This window comes from Culex quinquefasciatus, chromosome 2, assembly GCF_015732765.1.
Source record: "Culex quinquefasciatus strain JHB chromosome 2, VPISU_Cqui_1.0_pri_paternal, whole genome shotgun sequence".
Taxonomy (NCBI): Eukaryota; Metazoa; Arthropoda; class Insecta; order Diptera; family Culicidae; genus Culex; species Culex quinquefasciatus.
The window spans coordinates 11,323,661-11,344,019 of record NC_051862.1 but is presented as its reverse complement, the minus strand read 5'-3'; the positions used below and the strand labels follow the sequence as shown (position 1 = coordinate 11,344,019).

Here is a 20,359-nt window from a genome sequence, read left to right as displayed (position 1 = left end):
TTTTCTAAGCCTCACCCAAATAGCCCACCATTTTCTAATGTCGATATCTCAGCAACTAATGGTCCGATTTTCAATGTTAAAACATGAAACATTCGTGAAATTTTTCCGATCTTTGCGAAAAAAATGTTAAAAAAAATTAATTAATTAATTAAATTGATGTTTTCTAAGTCCTACTCAAACAATACACCATTTTTTAATATCGATATCTCAGCATTTTTTCCGATTTTCAATGTTAAACTATGAAACATTCGTGAAATTTTCCGATCTTTTCGAAAAAATATTTTCGATTTTTTTAAACCAAGACCAGCATTTAAAAAGGGCGTAATATTCATTGTTTGGCCCTTTTAAAATGTTAGTCATGATTTAAAATAAAATCAAAATACTTTTTTCGAAAAGATCGGAAAATTTCACGAAAGTTTCATGTTTTAACATAGAAAATCGGACCATTAGTTGCTGATAAATCGACATTAGAAAATGGTGGGCTGTTTGGGTGAGACTTAGAAAACTTCAATTTTCGTGTTTCTTTTTGTTTAAGCCGCTGTATTTCAGCAACCAGAGATCCAATCTTCAATGTTTCTTAGACAATTTTATAGTACATTTTCTGAACTTAAAAAAAAATAGATTTGGTCATTCATGGTCACTATTTTTAAAAATCGACCAACTGCATATATTTCGCTGAAATCATACTTTCGGTGGCTATATCTTAAAAACTAACTTAATCCACCTATGTGGTTGGTGCCTTCCTCACTCTTTTCCAACAATGGGTGATATGTGATATGATGGGTTTGGACACAAATTTCCTCTAATTTCGTTAAGTTCCGGAATACAAAAAAACACACATATCACTCAAGGGCTCATAAGTTGCATCATAAGTGGTCAGAACTCGAAAAAGGGTTGCCAGATCTTCAATGTTTTAAACTCGGCCTTTGAATTACCTTACCAACGATGGGTCGGATGATGGATCCGGACATTGTTTACATACATTTAAGTGAGATCCGACTACAAAAAAGTGCATAAATATCACTTAAGTGGTCAGAACTCGAGACAAGGTTGCCAGATCTTCAATGTTGTAGGCTCGTTGGAAAGGTCTTTTGACTACCTAACCAACGATGGGTCGGATGATGGATCCGGACATTGTTTACATACATTTAAGTGAGATCCGGCTACAAAAAAGTGCATAAATATCACTTAAGTGGTGAGAACTCGAGACAGGGTTGCCAGATTATCAATTTTGTAGGCTCGTTGGAAAGGTCTTTTGACTACCTAACCAACGATGGGTCGTATGATGGATCCGGACATTGTTTACATACATTTAAGTGAGATCCGGCTACAAAAAAGTACATAAAATTAACTTAAGTGGTGAGAACTCGAGACAGGGTTGCCAGATTATCAATGTTTTAGGCTCGTTGGAAAGGTCTTTTGACTATCTAACCAACGATGGGTCGGATGATGGATCCGGACATTGTTTACATACATTTAAGTGAGATCCGGCTACAAAAAAGTGCATAAATATCACTTAAGTGGTCAGAACTCGAGACAAGGTTGCCAGATCTTCAATATTTTAGACTCTTTGAAAAGGTCTTTCAATTACCCAACCAACGATGGGTCGGATGATGGATCCGGACATTGTTTACATACATTTAAGTGAGATCCAGCTACAAAAAAAGTGCATAAATATCACTTAAGTGGTCAGAACTCGAGACAGGGTTGCCAGATTATCAATGTTTTAGGCTCGTTGGAAAGGTCTTTTGACTACCTAACCAACGATGGGTCGGATGATGGATCCGGACATTGTTTACATACATTTAAGTGAGATCCGGCTACAAAAAAGTGCATAAATATCACTTAAGTGGTCAGAACTGGAGACAAGGTTGCCAGATCTTCAATGTTTTATACTCGTTGGAAGGGGTTTTTGAGTACCTAACCAACGATGGGTTGGATGATGGATCCGGACATTGTTTACATACATTTAAGTGAGATCCGGCTACAAAAAAGTACATAAATATCACTTAAGTGGTCAGAACTCGAGACAGGGTTGCCAGATTATCAATGTTTTGGACTCGTTGGAAAGGTCTTTCAATTACCTAACTAACAATGTATAGCATGATGATGTTTGGTTCAGTTTACTGCCATTTATTCAACTTCTGAAAATATGCAAAAACACATTTTTATACATAACTTTTGAACTACTTATCGAAACTTCAAACAATTCAATAGCACCGTATGGGACCCTAAACCAAGTCGAATGCGACTGGTTTGGTCAAAATCGGTTCTGCCAGTGCTGAGAAAACTGCGTGACATTATTGGTCACATACACACACACATACACACACACATACACACACACATACACACACACATACACACAGACATTTGTTCAGTTTTCAATTCTGAGTCGATATGTATACATCAAGGTGGGTTTTCGAGCTTAAAATAAAAAGTTCAATTTTGGAGCAGGATTATAGCCTTACCTCAGTGAGGAAGGCAAAACGGAGCCTTTTATCAAAAAAATCTGTGAAGTACTTTTCGATTGGAAATTTAATTTTACATTTAAAAATCACGTCAAATTTGTTTTTGCATGAAATTTCGATGTTTTTCCAAAAATCACTATTTTTTCAAAAAGTCATAACTCGGTGGCAGATTTTTTGACCATGTTTTTCTATGGCTCAAAAGATGCGGGGTTTTGTCCCCTAAAACATATCACAAAATCTCGAAAATGAAAAAATACGTATTTTGGGAAATTGAGTTTTAGTGGAAAAAATTTTAATTAAAAAAATCAGCAATTTTTTTTCCGTGTACCTATTTTTTTTCTAAATAGTCCTCAACAATACCTACAACTTTGCCCAAGACACCAAATTGATCAGAAAATTCATTCAAAAGTTACAGATATTCGAATATTTACGTACCATTTTTGTATCGACAGTTGCCAAAATTGTATGGAGACTTGTATGGGTGAACCAATGACACAAAATAGCTTCTTTGGTCATAGGGAAGGCCCCCACAAAGTTTGAGCCAAATCAAAAAATACAAATAAAATCCATTTCCGGTTTTGGTAGAGAATTGCTCATATATTTTTCGCATACAGATTAAGACTAATAAATTTATCCCTTTTGTTAAAAGTATATTATTACATTTTGATGATCAGGTTACACTTCAGATTTCAGCTTAAAAATTTTAATAGCTATTTTTCAATCACAAAGGTTATTTGAGTAAATTTGATTAGTTTTCAATTAAAAAGCTTGATGGTTCCATTGAAGAATTGTTCGGATTTTTCAGTGTTTTTAGAAACTAACTGAATCTAGTAATATTTTCATTCGCTGTAATAAAAAATTACCACTATTTTATTTGAAAGGTATATTCCCTAGTAACATTTTTTTCCAGGAGTTCTACAGGAGCTCTTCAAGATAGCTACAGCATAGCAGTTTGGACCGCGGTAGGATAAAATTTTCTTCAAAACTTCTTCAGGAGTTTGGAAGAGTACTTGAAGAGAGTTTTATCCTACCGCGATCCAAACTGCTATGCTGTAGCTATCTTGAAGAGCTGTTGTAGAACTCCTGGAAAAAAATGATACTTGGGTTTTTAAAAGAAATTAAAAGAATTAAGCCTTGTTTTATTCAAAATTAAATAAAGGGTAAATAAAGATATTTGATTATTTGGGTGGATGATTCCCGTGAAAATAAAGTCTGTTCTTGTTTTGTAAAAAAAAAAAATCGATTTCGTAACCAATTTTATTATTTATGCCTATTGATTTTAAATTTAGTTTTTGAAAAGAGAGATGTAAACCTAATCATCAGATTTGAGCACTTGTGAAAAATTATGAATCTTTTTTAAATATTTTCAAAGGCAATTAAAAATAAATTTTGCAATACAAAATTTCCTGCCAGTAATCCAAAATCCAACATTGATATTATCTGTAACACCTACTGGCACTGATCCACGCCAGATTTCCATTCCCCTCCAAGATAAGCTGTTTCTGAGACCTAGTCTGGGGGAGTTGGCTGATTTCTCTAGGACAGTAGTGTACAGCAGCAGAGTTACGCAACCGGTGGCCATGTGTATTTTCGCGCGGCGCTCATCGATTCCGGATTTTCACCATACCGGCTAGTCTATGCCCCTAGTATAACTCCGATTAGTTACAGATATTAGTGCCGACCGCGCAGAGTGAGTGTGTGCTTGTGCCACTCAGGATTAGGGGTGAAACTTGCAAAACTCGATCAGGGGCCTGTGTCCGCCATTTTCCACGCCAAGTTGTGTGTTACGGCCTGTTTATAACTGTAAGTTATTATAATTTGTAATAATTTACGGGGGTCGATTCTACGGTAGTCTCGCTCGATTCGACAACAATGCAACTGGTAGCTGCTGTGGGCTAGGTTGGTCGTAAAAGTGTTGTTGAGTTGTAAAAGCATCAGCATTAGCGTGGTTCACGTTCCTATGAAAAAGACAAAAGTTGTTATTTTGTCTTGCATCAACCGGAATTTCGTTCTTTTATGTCCCCAGAAGCACTCCTGAAAATTTGAGCCCTTTTGGTAATGTCTAGGAGCTCCAGTTTTAATTTGAAATTTATATGGGATTTTGATTTATTTTCCATGGGAAACTATCTTTTTTTACATTGTATTAGGATTTTTTTTTATAAATCGATGAAATGACTTGATTCTTATAGTAGGAGATAGGTTTTGAACTGGGAAACAACTTTGTAGAACATACCAACAAGCTAGGAAGTGACCCTTTAAAGATACAGATACTTTTAGATGGTGGCTTTTGAAGGGGTCACTTCCTAGCTTGTTGGTATGTTCTACAAAGTTGTTCCCCAGTTCAAAACCTTTCTCCTACTATAAGAATTAAGTCATTTCATCGATTTATAAAAAAAAATCCTAATACAATGTAAAAAAAGATAGTTTCCCATGGAAAATAAATCAAAATCCCATATAAATTTCAAATTAAAACTGGAGCTCCTAGACATTACCAAAAGGGCTCAAATTTTCAGGAGTGCTTCTGGGGACATAAAAGAACGAAATTCCGGTTGATGCAAGACAAAATAACAACTTTTGTCTTTTTCATAGAAACGTGAACCACGCTAATCAGCATGCATCACGTGCCTTTGGGGAAGGATCTTTGGGTCGGCTTCGCTGATTAATGCTAAGGGATAGTTTTCCATATACACTTCACTCCAATAGCGCTAATCTAATCACAGTCTTTACAAGCCGTCAGGTGCAGCAGACCTGCCACTTAACTGAGGACAGACGCCGTGGAAACCTCTTGCTCCGGGGCGCGAGTCTAGATCGTTCGCCAAGATCGACGCGCAGAGGAGGTAGAGAGTTGGCTGATGATATACCACGACTGCTGACTGCTGGCAACCTTCTAGCAGCAGTGGTGACTTACGATTCCCTTTCGATTGGAACTGGTTTCCAAGATTTGCGAGCAAGCACTTGCTGCTGTTACGGATGCAAATGAGAGTGGAGTGCCGGCTCTTGAGATCGTCGCTGAACCGGACCGCGATCTTTAGTGTAACGTGTGTGTTATAATTTTAATTGGACCGGTTTCGGACGGATCACATATTGACTTCGACGAAGCTGAGCCCACAATTACAATGTATCGTGACCGGGGGGTGAATTGGTTCCTTGGTATGTGCGTCGCGACTTGTTGATGTGAGTGACGGAGAAAAAAGAGTTCCCAAAATCGTGAACAAGCGTTCATGAAAATAGGAACCGCGAACAAAGTGTTCAAATTTCATGGTACGTTTTTCAAAATCGTACCATGGAATTTGAACACTTTGGTCGAGGTTCCCATTTTTATGAACGCTTGTTCACGATTTTGGGAACTCTTTTTTCTCCGTGTGGTAGAACACGCAGCAACAGATCATTAGTGAGGGGGTACTTTTCCTTACCTTTTGACCTCCAACGGCCTTGCTGTAGGGTACTCAGCAGTGCGTTGCAGTGGTGTGGGATTTTTCAGTCAAGGTCTAACGAGAAGAAACTATCATAAAAATGGGCATTTGAAGTTATTTCATTTTTTTTGTAACATTTTTAGAAGTTTTCGAAAAAATGAAAAATGTTTCAAAAACATGTTCTAAAACGGTTGCTCTGGAACAGTGTTTCTTAACCTTTTGCATTCCATTCCCCCCTTGGCTGATTTTCAAGATCATAATTCCTCCCGCCTCCCCCATCCCAACTACAATTTTGACGTTATTGGTTTCAATGCACAAATATAATCACAAATTTAAGATGTTTACATACAGCAATTCCCCACGAAAACAGCATGGAAAAAAACAAAAGTTCTCGGATCGGGCTCAAAATTTTTCTGGGGATTCCCTGGCCGAAATAATTAGACCCGTATTTTTTGTTTGGCAATTAGGGTGACCTACGCCGTGTTAGGGTGGTCTGAAAAATGGCCATTTTCGTCGATTTTCACAAAAATCACTTTTTTTGAAAAATCATAAATCCTCGCCATTTTAACCGATTTCAATTGTCTTAAACGCAAATGAAAGGTGATAAATTGGGCTTTCAAAAAAAATAGTAAGAAGTTTCAAAAATCGAGTCTAACATATGAAAAGAGCGTATGAAACTTTAAAATGCCGTTTTGACGGTGTCTGGACCAAAGAGCCTATATCTGGAAATATTTTTATCAGATTCTCCGGACATTTTTACATAACATACTACAAAATTGGAGGAGTTCATTAACAGGATTCCGAGATATGATTTTTTGAAAATAAAATCCGTGTTTTTTGACGCGCCGCGCGCAAAAACCGGAGAATGACGACGAGAATGAGTTGCGTCTCTTAATTACGAAAATTTTGGTACCCAAACATGTATAGGTAATTGCTGAAATTTTAAAGTTATCGCAGTTTTAGTGAAAAAAGTTGATTTTTTGCCAATTTCGTCATTCTCCGGTTTTTGCGCGCGGTGCGTCAAAAAACACGGATTTTATTTTCAAAAAATCATATCTCGGAATCCTGTTAATGAACTCCTCCAATTTTGTAGTATGTTATGTAAAAATGTCCGGGGAAACCGATAAAAATATTTCCAGATATAGGCTCTTTGTTCCAGATACCGTCAAAACGGCATTTTAAAGTTTCATAAGCCCTTTTCATATGTTAGACTAGATTTTTGAAACTTCTTACTATTTTTCTTTGAAAGGTCAACTTATCACCTTTCATTTGCGTATAAGACAATTGAAATCAGTTAAAAGGGCGAGGAGATTTTTCGAAAAAAGTGGTTTTTGCAAAAATCGTCGAAAATGGCCATTTTTCAGACCACCCTAACACGGCGTAGGTCACCCTAATGGCCAAACAAAAAAATACGGGTCTAATTATTTCAGCCAGGAAACCCCCAGAAAAATTTTGAGCCCGATCCGAGGACTTTTGTTTTTTTCCATGCTGTTTTCGTGGGGAATTGCTGCATAAAGATTGCAATTTTCATAACAAATCAAAATGTAAATTACGAAATAAATTAAAGTACAGACAACGCTGGTTTTATTATTAATTATTATTTGCTGTCCATTTTCATTTGAACCCAAATTTCATTTAAAGATTTCTAAAGATTAGTCAATTTTCATTACATTTATTTGAAATATATTTGAATGAATAAATGAATAAATCTCACAATAAATATCTTATGACAGTTTTATTAAATTTGTTTCTGTTTATTTTCACTAAACTACTATTGTTTAATATGGAATTCAGTGTTCTGCTACTTATCATAAAGAACTAATGATATATGAAAAAATGCTTGGAATGTTTCTAATAAGACAAAAACTCATAAAAAATATAACTTGAAAATTACGTTTTTACGTTACAAAAATTCACAGCATTTTTTTTGTTCCCAAAAAGGTAAATAGAATACAAAAACTCTAACATAATTTTTGAAATCACAACTTTTTTTTACGAAAAACTAATGTCGTTCGAATTGTTATTGAATCCTCAGTCCCCCCCCCTAGAATGGCCAAGCTGGAAACCCCGATACGACTGAAAATAAATCTTTTCTTTGTACAATTTGTTATGAATATACAGCAACACATTGCCCGGATACGAATTTGAACTAATTTTTGAGATAATTTTTATGATGATGATATTTTATTGAAACATAAAAATTATAATAAGTTTTGACGAAATTCATGAAAATTATTCTATAACATTCATTAAAAACTTTGTAGGCAGTGCCGATCATGTAAAAGGGAATTGAATCAAGAAATTTTGGAGAAAGTCACTATTTACTTTAGGAAATTGGGCATATCTCTGCTAATATTTAACCAAAACTGATACTTTTTTATGGAATTTGTTCAGAATACTGTTCTCTACAATGTGATTGAAAGAAAACTAGAAATTTGGTAAATTTTTCTCGAATTGTTTTTAGTGGAGGTCAAATATTGGTCAAATATAGTTTTCAAACGTATTCATAAGAAATTTGAGTGATATCATCATGAATGCACCGATTTTCTGTGACTTTTTTTAAACAAATATCCCATCAAATCGAAAAATAATCTTCAAAAAAAGTTGCTCTAGACCCACCGACGAAATATTTTGGTAGACCCCGCAAAGTCGGGAAAGAGCCCTTCTTTCACGGTGCCAAATATCGTACATTCCGAATTTTTTATCATTAGTTTGTTCTACAAAACACACCGTGATAATAACGAATTTTCGTCGACTGATTTCTATTTTTCTGAGTATTTTTAAACAAAGCTTATATTTGAAAGAATGCAAAAAACAGTGATTTTCGCTGTTAAAGTCCATTTGTTTTTCAAAAAATTGCTGGTTGTCTGATTCAAATAGTAAACTAATGGTTACAGAATTGACTGAAAGAGACAAAAAGTTTAACAAAATATTTAAAAAGAATGTTTTTAAAAAGTATGTAAGGAATGCTTATTTTTAGAAAAAAAATTGTTTGAAATTTGTAAGAAAGCACAGTAAAAAAGATTTGTTCTGAAAAATATGAATACTAAAAAAAAAATTAAGTATATTAAAACTGTTAGTACTTATAGAACACTTAACATAAAATCTAGATCACTTTTTCATAACAACCAATGCGCCATGGGTTCCCTATGTTGGTAGGACCTTTTGAAAAAGTAAACGAGAAATGTGCTGAAATATGCAAACAAGCTTAAACTTTTAAATATTTTCAACCCAATGAACTGGTTATGTCTTAAAGATGGTAAAATTTGATATGATTGATTTGTACACAAATCTGGAGTTTTTATTTAAAAAGGTCCAATAAACCAAATTTCCTTTTTTTTTGCATTTTGGGTGTTTTTAATACCCCTGACTCAAGGCTGTTTCAAAAACACAAAAAAGGAAAAAACTAGAAATTTGGTTTATTGGACGTTTTCAAAAAATACTCCTGAAATGTTGCCAACAGGGATTTAAATTTCTATGCCAATTTGTAAATCAACAACTTTTACTATCTTGATTTTCTTTAATAAAAATAGTTTATTAGTTTGTCCTGATTCCCTGGTTTACTTTCTGAAAGGCGGAAATTTCGTTCCAAATCATAAAATAAAACACGACAGCATTAGACACTTGAAGAGCAAAGCAAGGAAACACTGAAGGAAAAAAAAGCACAACAAACAATTACCGTTGCCATAGCGCGCTGATGGTTAAAACTTGACGACAGTTTGCGTACGCGGATGCACGCGGCCAGCCGTGAAATTCACGACTCTTGGCATCGTCATTACGGCCAAACGACCGCGCGGGGTGGCCGGCAGCGCGTCTCGACGCGTTTGTTGTCTTTCTTCGTCGTCCGGTTCCGTCATTGTCATAGTGTTTGGCACTCATCGTCATCGTTGCGTTTGTCATTAGGACGTTTTTTTGAGTAGATTAACGCAAAATTGTCTTATTTACATTTTATACAAATATTGTAAATTTTAATCATCATTCTCTTTAGTTTGATTTTTCAAAATATTTTCTAACTGAATTTAATTTAGGACAAATTTCCACCCATTCTGTCACCCTTCGAGGAAGAGCATTTCTTCCGCTTCCTTCAAGTTGTTGTCCGCCTGGCTTGGCCGTCAGCAGTGTGTCGAGGCCATCCGTCTTTTTTCATTGCATATTTCACCCGTCTCAAGCTTCTGCGCCAGCACCATTATGGGGCACCCTTCTTTTTTTTCGGCACAAGACCAGAAGGGAAATTTGTTGTCTGAATGGACCATTTTAATCATTATAGTTGGACATTCACCACGCGCCACTGGGCTCGAGCTTTCGAGCTTCCAAGAGAGAACTTTCCTTTGTTTGTGATGGCCCCTCCGTTGATGGGCACTAAAGGGAAGTGGGGTTAAAATGTGTATTCAATCCGATAAAAACAAGGAAAATCAGTTCAATTTTTTATTGATTTTTGAAGATTAAAAAACACAAGCTTTATCATTCTTCAAGACAAAAATTACAAAATTTCACCCCATTTTCCCTCCAAAACAAGAAGCTTTTCGCCAAGTGCAACTGACGGAGCTGGTGGTGGTGCTTTCATTTGAAAGAAAAGCAACAACTCGCGCGAAAAGCGGGTCTCATTTCCTGATGGGCTTGAGGGGCGCTTCTTGAATTGCTGATGACCACCAAAACGTATCATGGCCATCGTTGAGTTTTCGTACTTTTTGGATGGGTTGAGGCCTCTTTATCCTAATGTTTGTTTGTTACTGGCAATTTTTGAGCATAAGCCATTAAGCAGAATGTGTGTTTATGAGAGTCGTTTTAAAGAATGTTGGGACTAAATTTGAAGCAGTAAATAAGTTTTTCGCCTGTGTTATGTTTTTTTTATTTCGACTAACTCAAAAATTCTTAGTGTTTTTCATGTGAAATTTTATTTCTAAGAATTTTTTTTTGTGAATAAACAATTAAAATTGTTGTTGTTATTATCAAAAGAAGGGTTTTCGATTTATCCATTGTTCAAGCAAAACTATGATTTTGGGCCAAAGACATTTAAAATGGGCGTAATATTCAATGTTTGGCCCTTTTGATTTAAAAAATTTCAAAATATTTTTTTCGAAAAGATCGGAAAATTTCACGAATGTTTCATGTGTTAACATTGAAAATCGGACCATTAGTTGCTGAGATATCGTCATTAGAAAATAGTGGGTTGATTTGGTGAGATTTAGAAAACTTCAATTTTCGTGTTTCTTTTTCATAAAGAGGCTCTATCTCTGGAACCCGAGGTCCAATCTTCAATGTCTCTTAGACAATTTTATAGATTTTTTTTTGGACTTTTCACAAAAAAAATATTTTTTGAAATTGGTCACTCATGGTCACTATTTTTAAAAATTGAAATCGCTAAAATCAAACTTTTGGTGGCTATATCTTGAAAACGGAGCCCTTTATCAAAAAATCTGTAGAGTACTTTTCGCTTGCAAAATCAATTTTGCATTAAAAAATAATGTCAAACTTGTTTTTGCATGAAACTTCGATTTTTTTCCAAAAATCACTTTTTTTCAAAAAATCATAACTCGGCGGCAGATTTACTAAAATACTAAAATACTAAAATACTAAAATACTAAAATACTAAAATACTAAAATACTAAAATACTAAAATACTAAAATACTAAAATACTAAAATACTAAAATACTAAAATACTAAAATACTAAAATACTAAAATACTAAAATACTAAAATACTAAAATACTAAAATACTAAAATACTAAAATACTAAAATACTAAAATACTAAAATACTAAAATACTAAAATACTAAAATACTAAAATACTAAAATACTAAAATACTAAAATACTAAAATACTAAAATACTAAAATACTAAAATACTAAAATACTAAAATACTAAAATACTAAAATACTAAAATACTAAAATACTAAAATACTAAAATACTAAAATACTAAAATACTAAAATACTAAAATACTAAAATACTAAAATACTAAAATACTAAAATACTAAAATACTAAAATACTAAAATACTAAAATACTAAAATACTAAAATACTAAAATACTAAAATACTAAAATACTAAAATACTAAAATACTAAAATACTAAAATACTAAAATACTAAAATACTAAAATACTAAAATACTAAAATACTAAAATACTAAAATACTAAAATACTAAAATACTAAAATACTAAAATACTAAAATACTAAAATACTAAAATACTAAAATACTAAAATACTAAAATACTAAAATACTAAAATACTAAAATACTAAAATACTAAAATACTAAAATACTAAAATACTAAAATACTAAAATACTAAAATACTAAAATACTAAAATACTAAAATACTAAAATACTAAAATACTAAAATACTAAAATACTAAAATACTAAAATACTAAAATACTAAAATACTAAAATACTAAAATACTAAAATACTAAAATACTAAAATACTAAAATACTAAAATACTAAAATACTAAAATACTAAAATACTAAAATACTAAAATACTAAAATACTAAAATACTAAAATACTAAAATACTAAAATACTAAAATACTAAAATACTAAATACGATCGGGATTTTTTCATACATTTGGAATGTAATAACAACATTTTTAGAAAATACTCTAATTTTCACAATTTACGTATTTTTGTGAAACTTTTCAATATTTCAGTTTTTACAATATGGATATCAAATAATCGAATCAATTTTTTTCAAAAATACGTAATTTTGTGAAAATTTTGAGTATTTTCATTTTTTAATAACTTTCGAAATGTATGAAAAAATCCTGATCGTTTGATACCCACATTGTAAAAACGGAAATTTTTAGTTTTTTTTCGAAAATACGTAGTTTTGTAAAAATTCCAAACGTTCGACACTCACATCGTAAAAACGGAAATTTTGAGTATTTTTTTAGAAAATACGTAGTTTTGTGAAAATTTGGAGTATTTTCAAAAAATTGTGTTATTACTTTCGAAATGAAAAAATCCCGATCGTTTGATACCAACATTGTAAAAACGGAAATTTTAAGTATTTTTTCGGAAATACGTAGTTTTGTGAAAAATGGCATTCTGAAGGTGTGTGTGCCGGGTGTTGACCACGAGGTTTTAGAAGCTGTTTCATGCTGCGATGCGATGACGTGGCTTCCCCGACGGTGCCGTGCTGCGTTGCTAGCTTGGGGAGTGGGAGCTCGTCCCCCCAACGACGAAACCTGCTAGCATCTCGACGGCTATGGATTTGGACGGCGCATGAGAAACTCGGTGAGCTCGTTCTGAATTTGTGATGGTGTATTGGTGTTGGTTTTTATGTGTAGGTAGTCGTGTAATGTGAGTGCGAAAATGAGAATGAGAGAGTGTGGTTGGTTGAATCTTTACTGTCACTTGAATGGATCATGGTTTTTTCGTTGTGGCAAGGTTGGTTTAAAACTTGCATACAACATTTTACTTTAATGTGTACTTGTAAAATACAGTCGACTCTCTGGCTGTCGATCTTCTCGATATCAATAATGCTCCATGTACCGATGAATTCTTCAGTCCCTTCAAACTGCATACTCCGATTGTCTTTATTCCTCGATATTTTCTCTTGCTTGAAGGATCTTTTCCTCGACGGTCCCTTGAATTCTATTTGCTCTAAATATCTATTCCGGTTGTCACTAATTTTACTTTCTCATGGCTTGCATAGACATTTTTCTGTGAGAAACGAAGCTTTGAAGGGTGTTTGACATTTATTTGTTTTTGTTTGCTGGACGTTGCCATGATTCTCTCCTATAGCTGGTCAGCAAGAAGGGAAAAAACAAATTTCAATCGAGTCTTCATTTTGCATCGTTCTGTAAACTGATGATTCTCTTCCTCGACGGTCCCTTGGATATTGACAACCAGAGAGTCGACTGTAAATGATCATGTTTTAATCAAAAGCAGGTGATATAATTAAATTTCAATGCTAAAATTATTCAACGCAAATTTTCTATCAATATTTACTCAATTTTGTGCGAAAATTGAGGCGCTTTTTATTAGCCAAAATGAATGACAAATGGAACACTTGAGCAAAAAATAATTAAATAGTTTTCAAAATGATTCATTAATGTATGAAGAATGGTGTGATTGTGTTGTTGTTACAATAGTTCAAATTTTCAGCCATTTAGGGAAAAAATCTACAATTGATTCACAAAACTACGCGTATCTCGTTCGAATCTGATAGGTCGTTGAACCGGAATGCTTGTTCTTTCACTCGCTGCAATTGCATTTTCTACCATTCAAAATAAGAGTTAGTAGAATTAATCAATAATTAATGTTAAAGTACTTAACAGAGTAGTCCGGTGCCTGTGTGGACGCGCAGTCCTGTTTTTTTTCGTTTTATTTTCCGTCTCTTTTGTGTCGCTATTTGTGTACAGGGGGTGATTGGATTTCTTCTTCTTCTTTTTTCATTTATTTTTTGTTCGCGCGTTCGTTGGCCGATGAATTTTATTTTTGTTCTCTTTATATAGTTTTCGATAGAAACGATCCGATTTTTGTTATTTGAGACAAGCAAGTCGTATTGCTGGATTAAGTCCTTTCCATATCATCGAGGATCGGAAGGCACGTCGACGGATATGTTTTAAGGCTTATGATATAAAATAATTTTAATGAATGAAGCCCTTCCTACATCATCGTTGATCGGAAGGCACGTCGACGGAGAATTTCTGGAGAATCGCGGTCGAATTAATACTATATTTAAATCCCTAGATAAGTATCTTTCCGCAGCCGGCTGCCTAAGATTTTTAAAATTTCAACCGATAAACAAATTGCTCATGGTCGCATCACCTACCACAGTGAATCCTGACCTCATACCCATCTTACTAACCCCTCAAAACTCAGGTGATACTTTGTCGGAGACGCAGTCGATTTGGCGGTCCCATCACTCAAGTATCGGCTAACATTCCCATCCACTTCCCCGTGTCTTACCACTGGTCGTGGCCGGCGTCGGTATTGATCAGCACGATAGGGACCTTTGAAAATTGCGAAGGGGTGATGATTGGTTCCTACTTTTCATCTGTGGTCCACGGAGCAATGTTTGGGGGTCCTGGTCAATAACGAAGTAGCAGCTACGGGTAGACACCAATGCTATGCTATGCTATGCTAAATCATAACTCGGCGGCAGATTTTTTGACCATGTTTCTCTATGGCTCAAAAGTTGCGGATTTTTGTCCCCTAAAACATATCAAAAAATCTCGAAAATAAAAAAAATACGCATTGTGGGATATTGAGATTTAGTGATAAAAAAGTTGATTAAAAAATCTGCATTTTTTCCGTGTACCTATTTTTTTCTAAAAAGTCCTCAAAAATACCTACAACTTTGCCGAAGACACCAAATTGATTAGAAAATTCACTCAAAAGTTAAAGCTGTTTGAATACTTACATACCATTATTGTATGGACAGCAGCCAAAATTGTATGGAGACTTGTATGGGTGAACCAATGACGCAATATAGCTTCTTTGGTCATAGGGAAGGCCCCCACAAAGTTTGAGTCAAATAAAAAAAAACAAAAAATAAAAATGGTCGAAATCGGCCGATTTCGTAGAGAGTTGCTCTTGTTTACATTGCGTTTCTGGGCCACTTGAGCAATTCTCTACGAAATCTCTTTTTTTGTATTTTTAATCTGAATATTTTTTTGGGACATTTCCTATGACCAAAGAAGCCTTTTTGTGTCATTGCAATGCATTGGTTCACCCATACAAGTCTCCATACAATTGTGGTGGTTGTCCACATAAAAATGATACGTGAATTTTCTAAAATTTGTAACTATTGAGTGAATTTTCTGATCAAGTTGTAGGTGTCTTTGGCAAAGTTGTAGGTATTGATTAGGACTTTTCAGAAAATACACAGAAACAAATAATGTAAATTTGGAAGCTTTAATTTTGGAAGGTTGAATATTACCTCTTTTATGATGTAATTTTACCTCAATTTAGACTGAAAAAGTGACATTACACCAGAAAAGTGGTAAAATTACACATTTCCAGAGGTAAAATTACACCTTTTTTCTGATATAAAAAATGTACCCCTTCCCAGATGTAATATTACCATGATTTTTTTTTTCTGTGTAGTGACACGGTTTTTTTTTGTCGATTTTCAAAATAGATTTTTTTCATATAAAATCAATTTCCCAAAATCCGTATTTTTATTTTTGCATGGTTTTTTGATATGATTAAGGGGACAAAACCCCGCACGAGCCAAAGAGACGTACGGCCAAAAACTTTGCCGTCAAGTTTTGATTTTTTAACACTGGAACGCCCAACGCATGTCCAACTTACACGGACGGCCAAGCCTCCCAAAAAAGTTGGAACGGTAACTTCAACACGCCCGTTCTCGGGCATAACTCAACCAATCGGGACGATTCTTGTTTCCAGTGATTTGTAAGAATGTCTAGATGATCCTAAAATTTTGCAGAACTTGATTTGAACAAATCTGTGATTTCTGCAACCGAAAACATCGTTCCAACTTTTTTCAAACGACTGCCTCCGCGGAATTTTCGGCGAATTTTTTTTTACACGCAAAAAAAAAGTTGGAACGATGTTTTTGATCGCAAAAATTACAGATTTGATCAAATTAAGTTCTGCAAAGGTCTAGAATCATCTAGACATCCTAACAAATCGCTGGAAAGAAGAATCATCTTGATTGGTTGAGTTATGCCCGAGAACCATTGAGTTGAAGTTACCGTTCCAACTTTTTTGGAGCCTTGGGCGTTGGAATGTTAATAAAAATGTAAATTTTAGAGAATTTGATTTGAGAAGCCTTATTTTTTGTGACTGCACTTTTGAATGTAAAATTGATGTTACAATCGAAAAGAACTTTACAAAAATTTCGATAATGTGCAATGTTTCCGAGATATGGCCACTGAAACTTTGATTTTAATTCAAAATGTGCAGTTTTTAGATTTTCTAAAATAGTGCCCATGAATGACCATTTCTGGCATTTTTGTTATTATTTTTTTCGTAAAGTTCAGTAAAATGTGTAGGCAACTAATGGTCCAATTTCCAATAGGCTCATATTTTACAAATGTTCAATTTTGAATATCGAAAAAATGCAAATTTGCTATTAAATTCAAATTTTAATTGGCAATACCTCGAAAACAGTGCACTTTTTCAATATTTCTGTAAAGTTCTCTACTCGATTTTACATTCAAAACGATAATATGGCTCAAAAGATGTGGGTTTTTGTCCCCTTAAACATATATAAAAATCTAAGATAAAAAAGCGAATTTTGGGAAATTGATTTCTTGTGATAAAAAGTTAGTCAAAAATCGTTAAAAAAAATTCCCGTGTTACATTTTTTTCCGGAATAGTCCATTACCTACATCTTTGTCTAAAACACCCAACCGATCTAAAAGTTCTTTCAACAGATACAGAAAATCAAATATTTACTTACCATTTTTAAAGGGACAGCTGCCAAAATCTTAACGGTTAACCAATGACACAAAATGAACTATTTGATTAGAAAGAAGGCTTCTAAAATGTTTGAGCTAAATAATAAAATAAGCATAATTCCGGAATCAAGAAATATTGCTTATTGAATTTGTTGTTCTTTTTCCGATTTAAAAATAACCCGGAACTTCAATGACAAAATTTGGTTGAAAAATATAATCTTGGGATATGGGTAATTCTCTACAAACTCACACGAAATCGGGAAAAGTTGCCCCGACCCCTCTTCGATTTTCATGAAACTTTGTCCTTAGGGGTAACTTTTGTCCCTGATCACGAATCCGAGGTCCGTTTTTTGATATCTCGTGACGGAGGGGCGGTACGACCCCTTCCATTTTTGAAGATGCAAAAAAAAGAGGTGTTTTTCAATAATTCGCAGCCTGAAACGGTGATGAGATAGAAATTTGGTGTCAAAGGGACTTTTGTGTAAAATTAGACGCCCGATTTGATGGCGTACTCAGAATTCCGAAAAAAACGTATTTTTCATCGAAAAAAAAAAAAACACTAAAAAAGTTTTAAAAATTCTTCCATTTTCCGATACTCGACTGTTAAAAAAATTGGAACATGTCATTTTATGGGAAATTCAATGTACTTTTCGAATCTACATTGACCCAGAAGGGTAATTTTTTTCATTTAGAACAATTTTTTTTTGAATTTCGTGGTTTTCTAACTTCGCGAAATATTGAAAAACACCTCTTTTTTCGCATGTTCAAAAATGGAAGGGGTCGTACCGCCCTCCGTCACGAGATATCAAAAAACGGACCTCGGATTCGTGATCAGGGACAAAAATTACCCCTTAGGACAAAGTTTCACGCAAATCGAAGAGGGGTCGGGGCAACTGCTGTGTGAGTTGGCGGTGAATTACCCATATACAAAAATTGATGGATGATGTTAGAACCATGTAATTATTGCAATGGCGTTGGATAACGTAACCAATGTCAGTATAGAAAATATCGGTAGTATTATATTTTTGGTATAATTTTCTACAATTAAAGCTGATTTTCAAATTGAAAACTGTACAATCCCATACCCTCACGGAAGTAACAACCATCGTCAGCACACTCGTCAAGTGTCACTCAAGTGGAACAAGTGACGCCACCCTCTTGGAAAGAAAGGGGGTCTCCCACCGACCCCCTCTTTTACCGTCAACATGACCAACTGCAAATCTCAAGTTGAATGACCACCGTGGTGTAGGTATTATACTTAAGTTCACGAGTTGTCATTGCGACTTCCGCTTTTGACCAGGCCCCCTACGAGGTGGTGGTCGTCCCAGGTGCGCTTACGTAATTGGAGCGGATTGTTTAGGGCTCAAATTTCGTGGGCCATTGTCCTCGGGTGTCGGCTTTAAGTGGCGCAAATTTACAGATTTAATCAAGGTTTGTTTAGCATGCCTTCCGAGTTTGCGTTAGCTGGACTTTACGTGTGGGAAAGTTGGGTAATAATTTGGGAAAATTTGGTAAAAATTAAGTCGAATTGCACCTGTAAAAATTTCCCAAATATTAACTTCAAATTTCTTTCCTTTTCTTCCAGATTCGACCACTTCATACAAATTATCACAAACACACAGACACATAAAGACACGTGGCACACGACTCGTCCACCCGGTTCTCGCGTGGGGGCCCTCGGGGGCCTGTGCGCCAAGCCACCGATGCGATGAGGTGGAGCAGGCTGCTCATAACGACCGCGCTGTCGTTATTTGTGATTTTCGGATTAATCGATGCCATTAACGTAAGTAAATCGAGGGCCATTTTCAGCTTCAGTTCGTTCGGTGGGTACATATTTGAGGTGGTGTGTGCTGAAATTACGTGCACAGATACTCGCAAAATAGTTCCACACTGTGATGGAGTTGGGTACAGTTGGAAAGGATCAAGTGAATTTACTGTCAGCTAGCAACATTTGAAGAATTGATTACACGGAGAAAAATCAGTTTCCAAAATCGTGAACAAGCGTCAACGAAATTCATGAACAGTTTTTCAAGGTTTTGGAAACAGATTTTTCTCCGTGTACTGTCATTTGCTTTTGTATTATATTTAGTTTAGTGGTTATATCAAACTCAGTGATTGGAAAACATTTACATTTGAATGAATTTCATATATTATTCAATGTGATTCAAATTTTTCGAACATATCTATTAATCAAACTCATAGCACATGTGACATTTTAAAAAAAATCTCTAGAGCTACGCAAAAAAACTGCTCTAGAATTTATACTCATCTTATAAAATATGGTTTTGATTCAAAACTGACTCCATCCCACAATGCTGCTTACTCCATGAACTGGAACCGCTCCACCAAGCTACATGCTGCCCCAATAGTATGCCCAAAAAATTGGGTTGTATAAGTCGAGCAAGTTTCCACTTTTTTTCGCTCTCTTATAGCCTGGTGCTACTTGCTCTGAGCCTATAAGTTTATGAGACTGTGTACTCGAGTACTTAAGCTCCATGAACGGTAGCTCGAGAGTTGCAATCCGTTGAATTGACTTTACGCGCGGCGGTGGCCGTAATTTGCGACATTCGCGTCCGTTTTGGCTTTAGTTTGTCGGAGTTGGACCTTGGAGGAATGCCGCTCGATTGAATGCGTTTTAATTTATCGGTTAGTCTATTTTTTGCGCCATTATGTTTCAGGTGACTTTGGGGAGCGAAAAGTGAAAGCTGCTGCCACTAGAGTTGAGATCAAGAACGTTCAACGTGGTTGTGACTAATTTGAACGGCAGTTTAGAAAAGCAAAAAAATAAATCTTTTTATCCCCCAAGGGAATACATCTAATTAGTACCTAGTAAATACTAGTTTGCACAAGATCTAGGTTATGGCGATTGGCATTCAGAAACATACCTCAAACATGCAATCTTCAATCGCATAATTAAGAGAGTCTCTCCAAACGGAAGCCAGCGAACAATTGAATTAAGCAGTTAATGAGCCACGCTGTACCTACTCAAGTGACATCCCAAGCAAATTCCACCCGCGCAATTAGCGACATCTACTACGAGTAAAGCCATTCAGTGGGTGGGTGGGTTGATGCGATTGTTGGAATTCTTATCGCAGTGAATCTGCTT

General features: G+C 34.9%; 1 protein-coding gene across 2 annotated transcripts in view; it reads left to right on the top strand.

The window, feature by feature from the left end:
• The window catches only part of LOC6053422 (mucin-2), a 95,750-nt gene that overhangs the window by 8,315 nt on the left and 67,076 nt on the right, over positions 1-20,359 (top strand). For both annotated transcript variants that reach the window (XM_038253381.1, XM_038253380.1), the window contains exon 2: positions 18,839-19,036. In XM_038253381.1, the coding sequence (XP_038109309.1) occupies positions 18,962-19,036 (75 nt within the window). In that variant the 5' untranslated portion in view covers positions 18,839-18,961. The remainder of the gene's footprint in view (positions 1-18,838; positions 19,037-20,359) is intronic.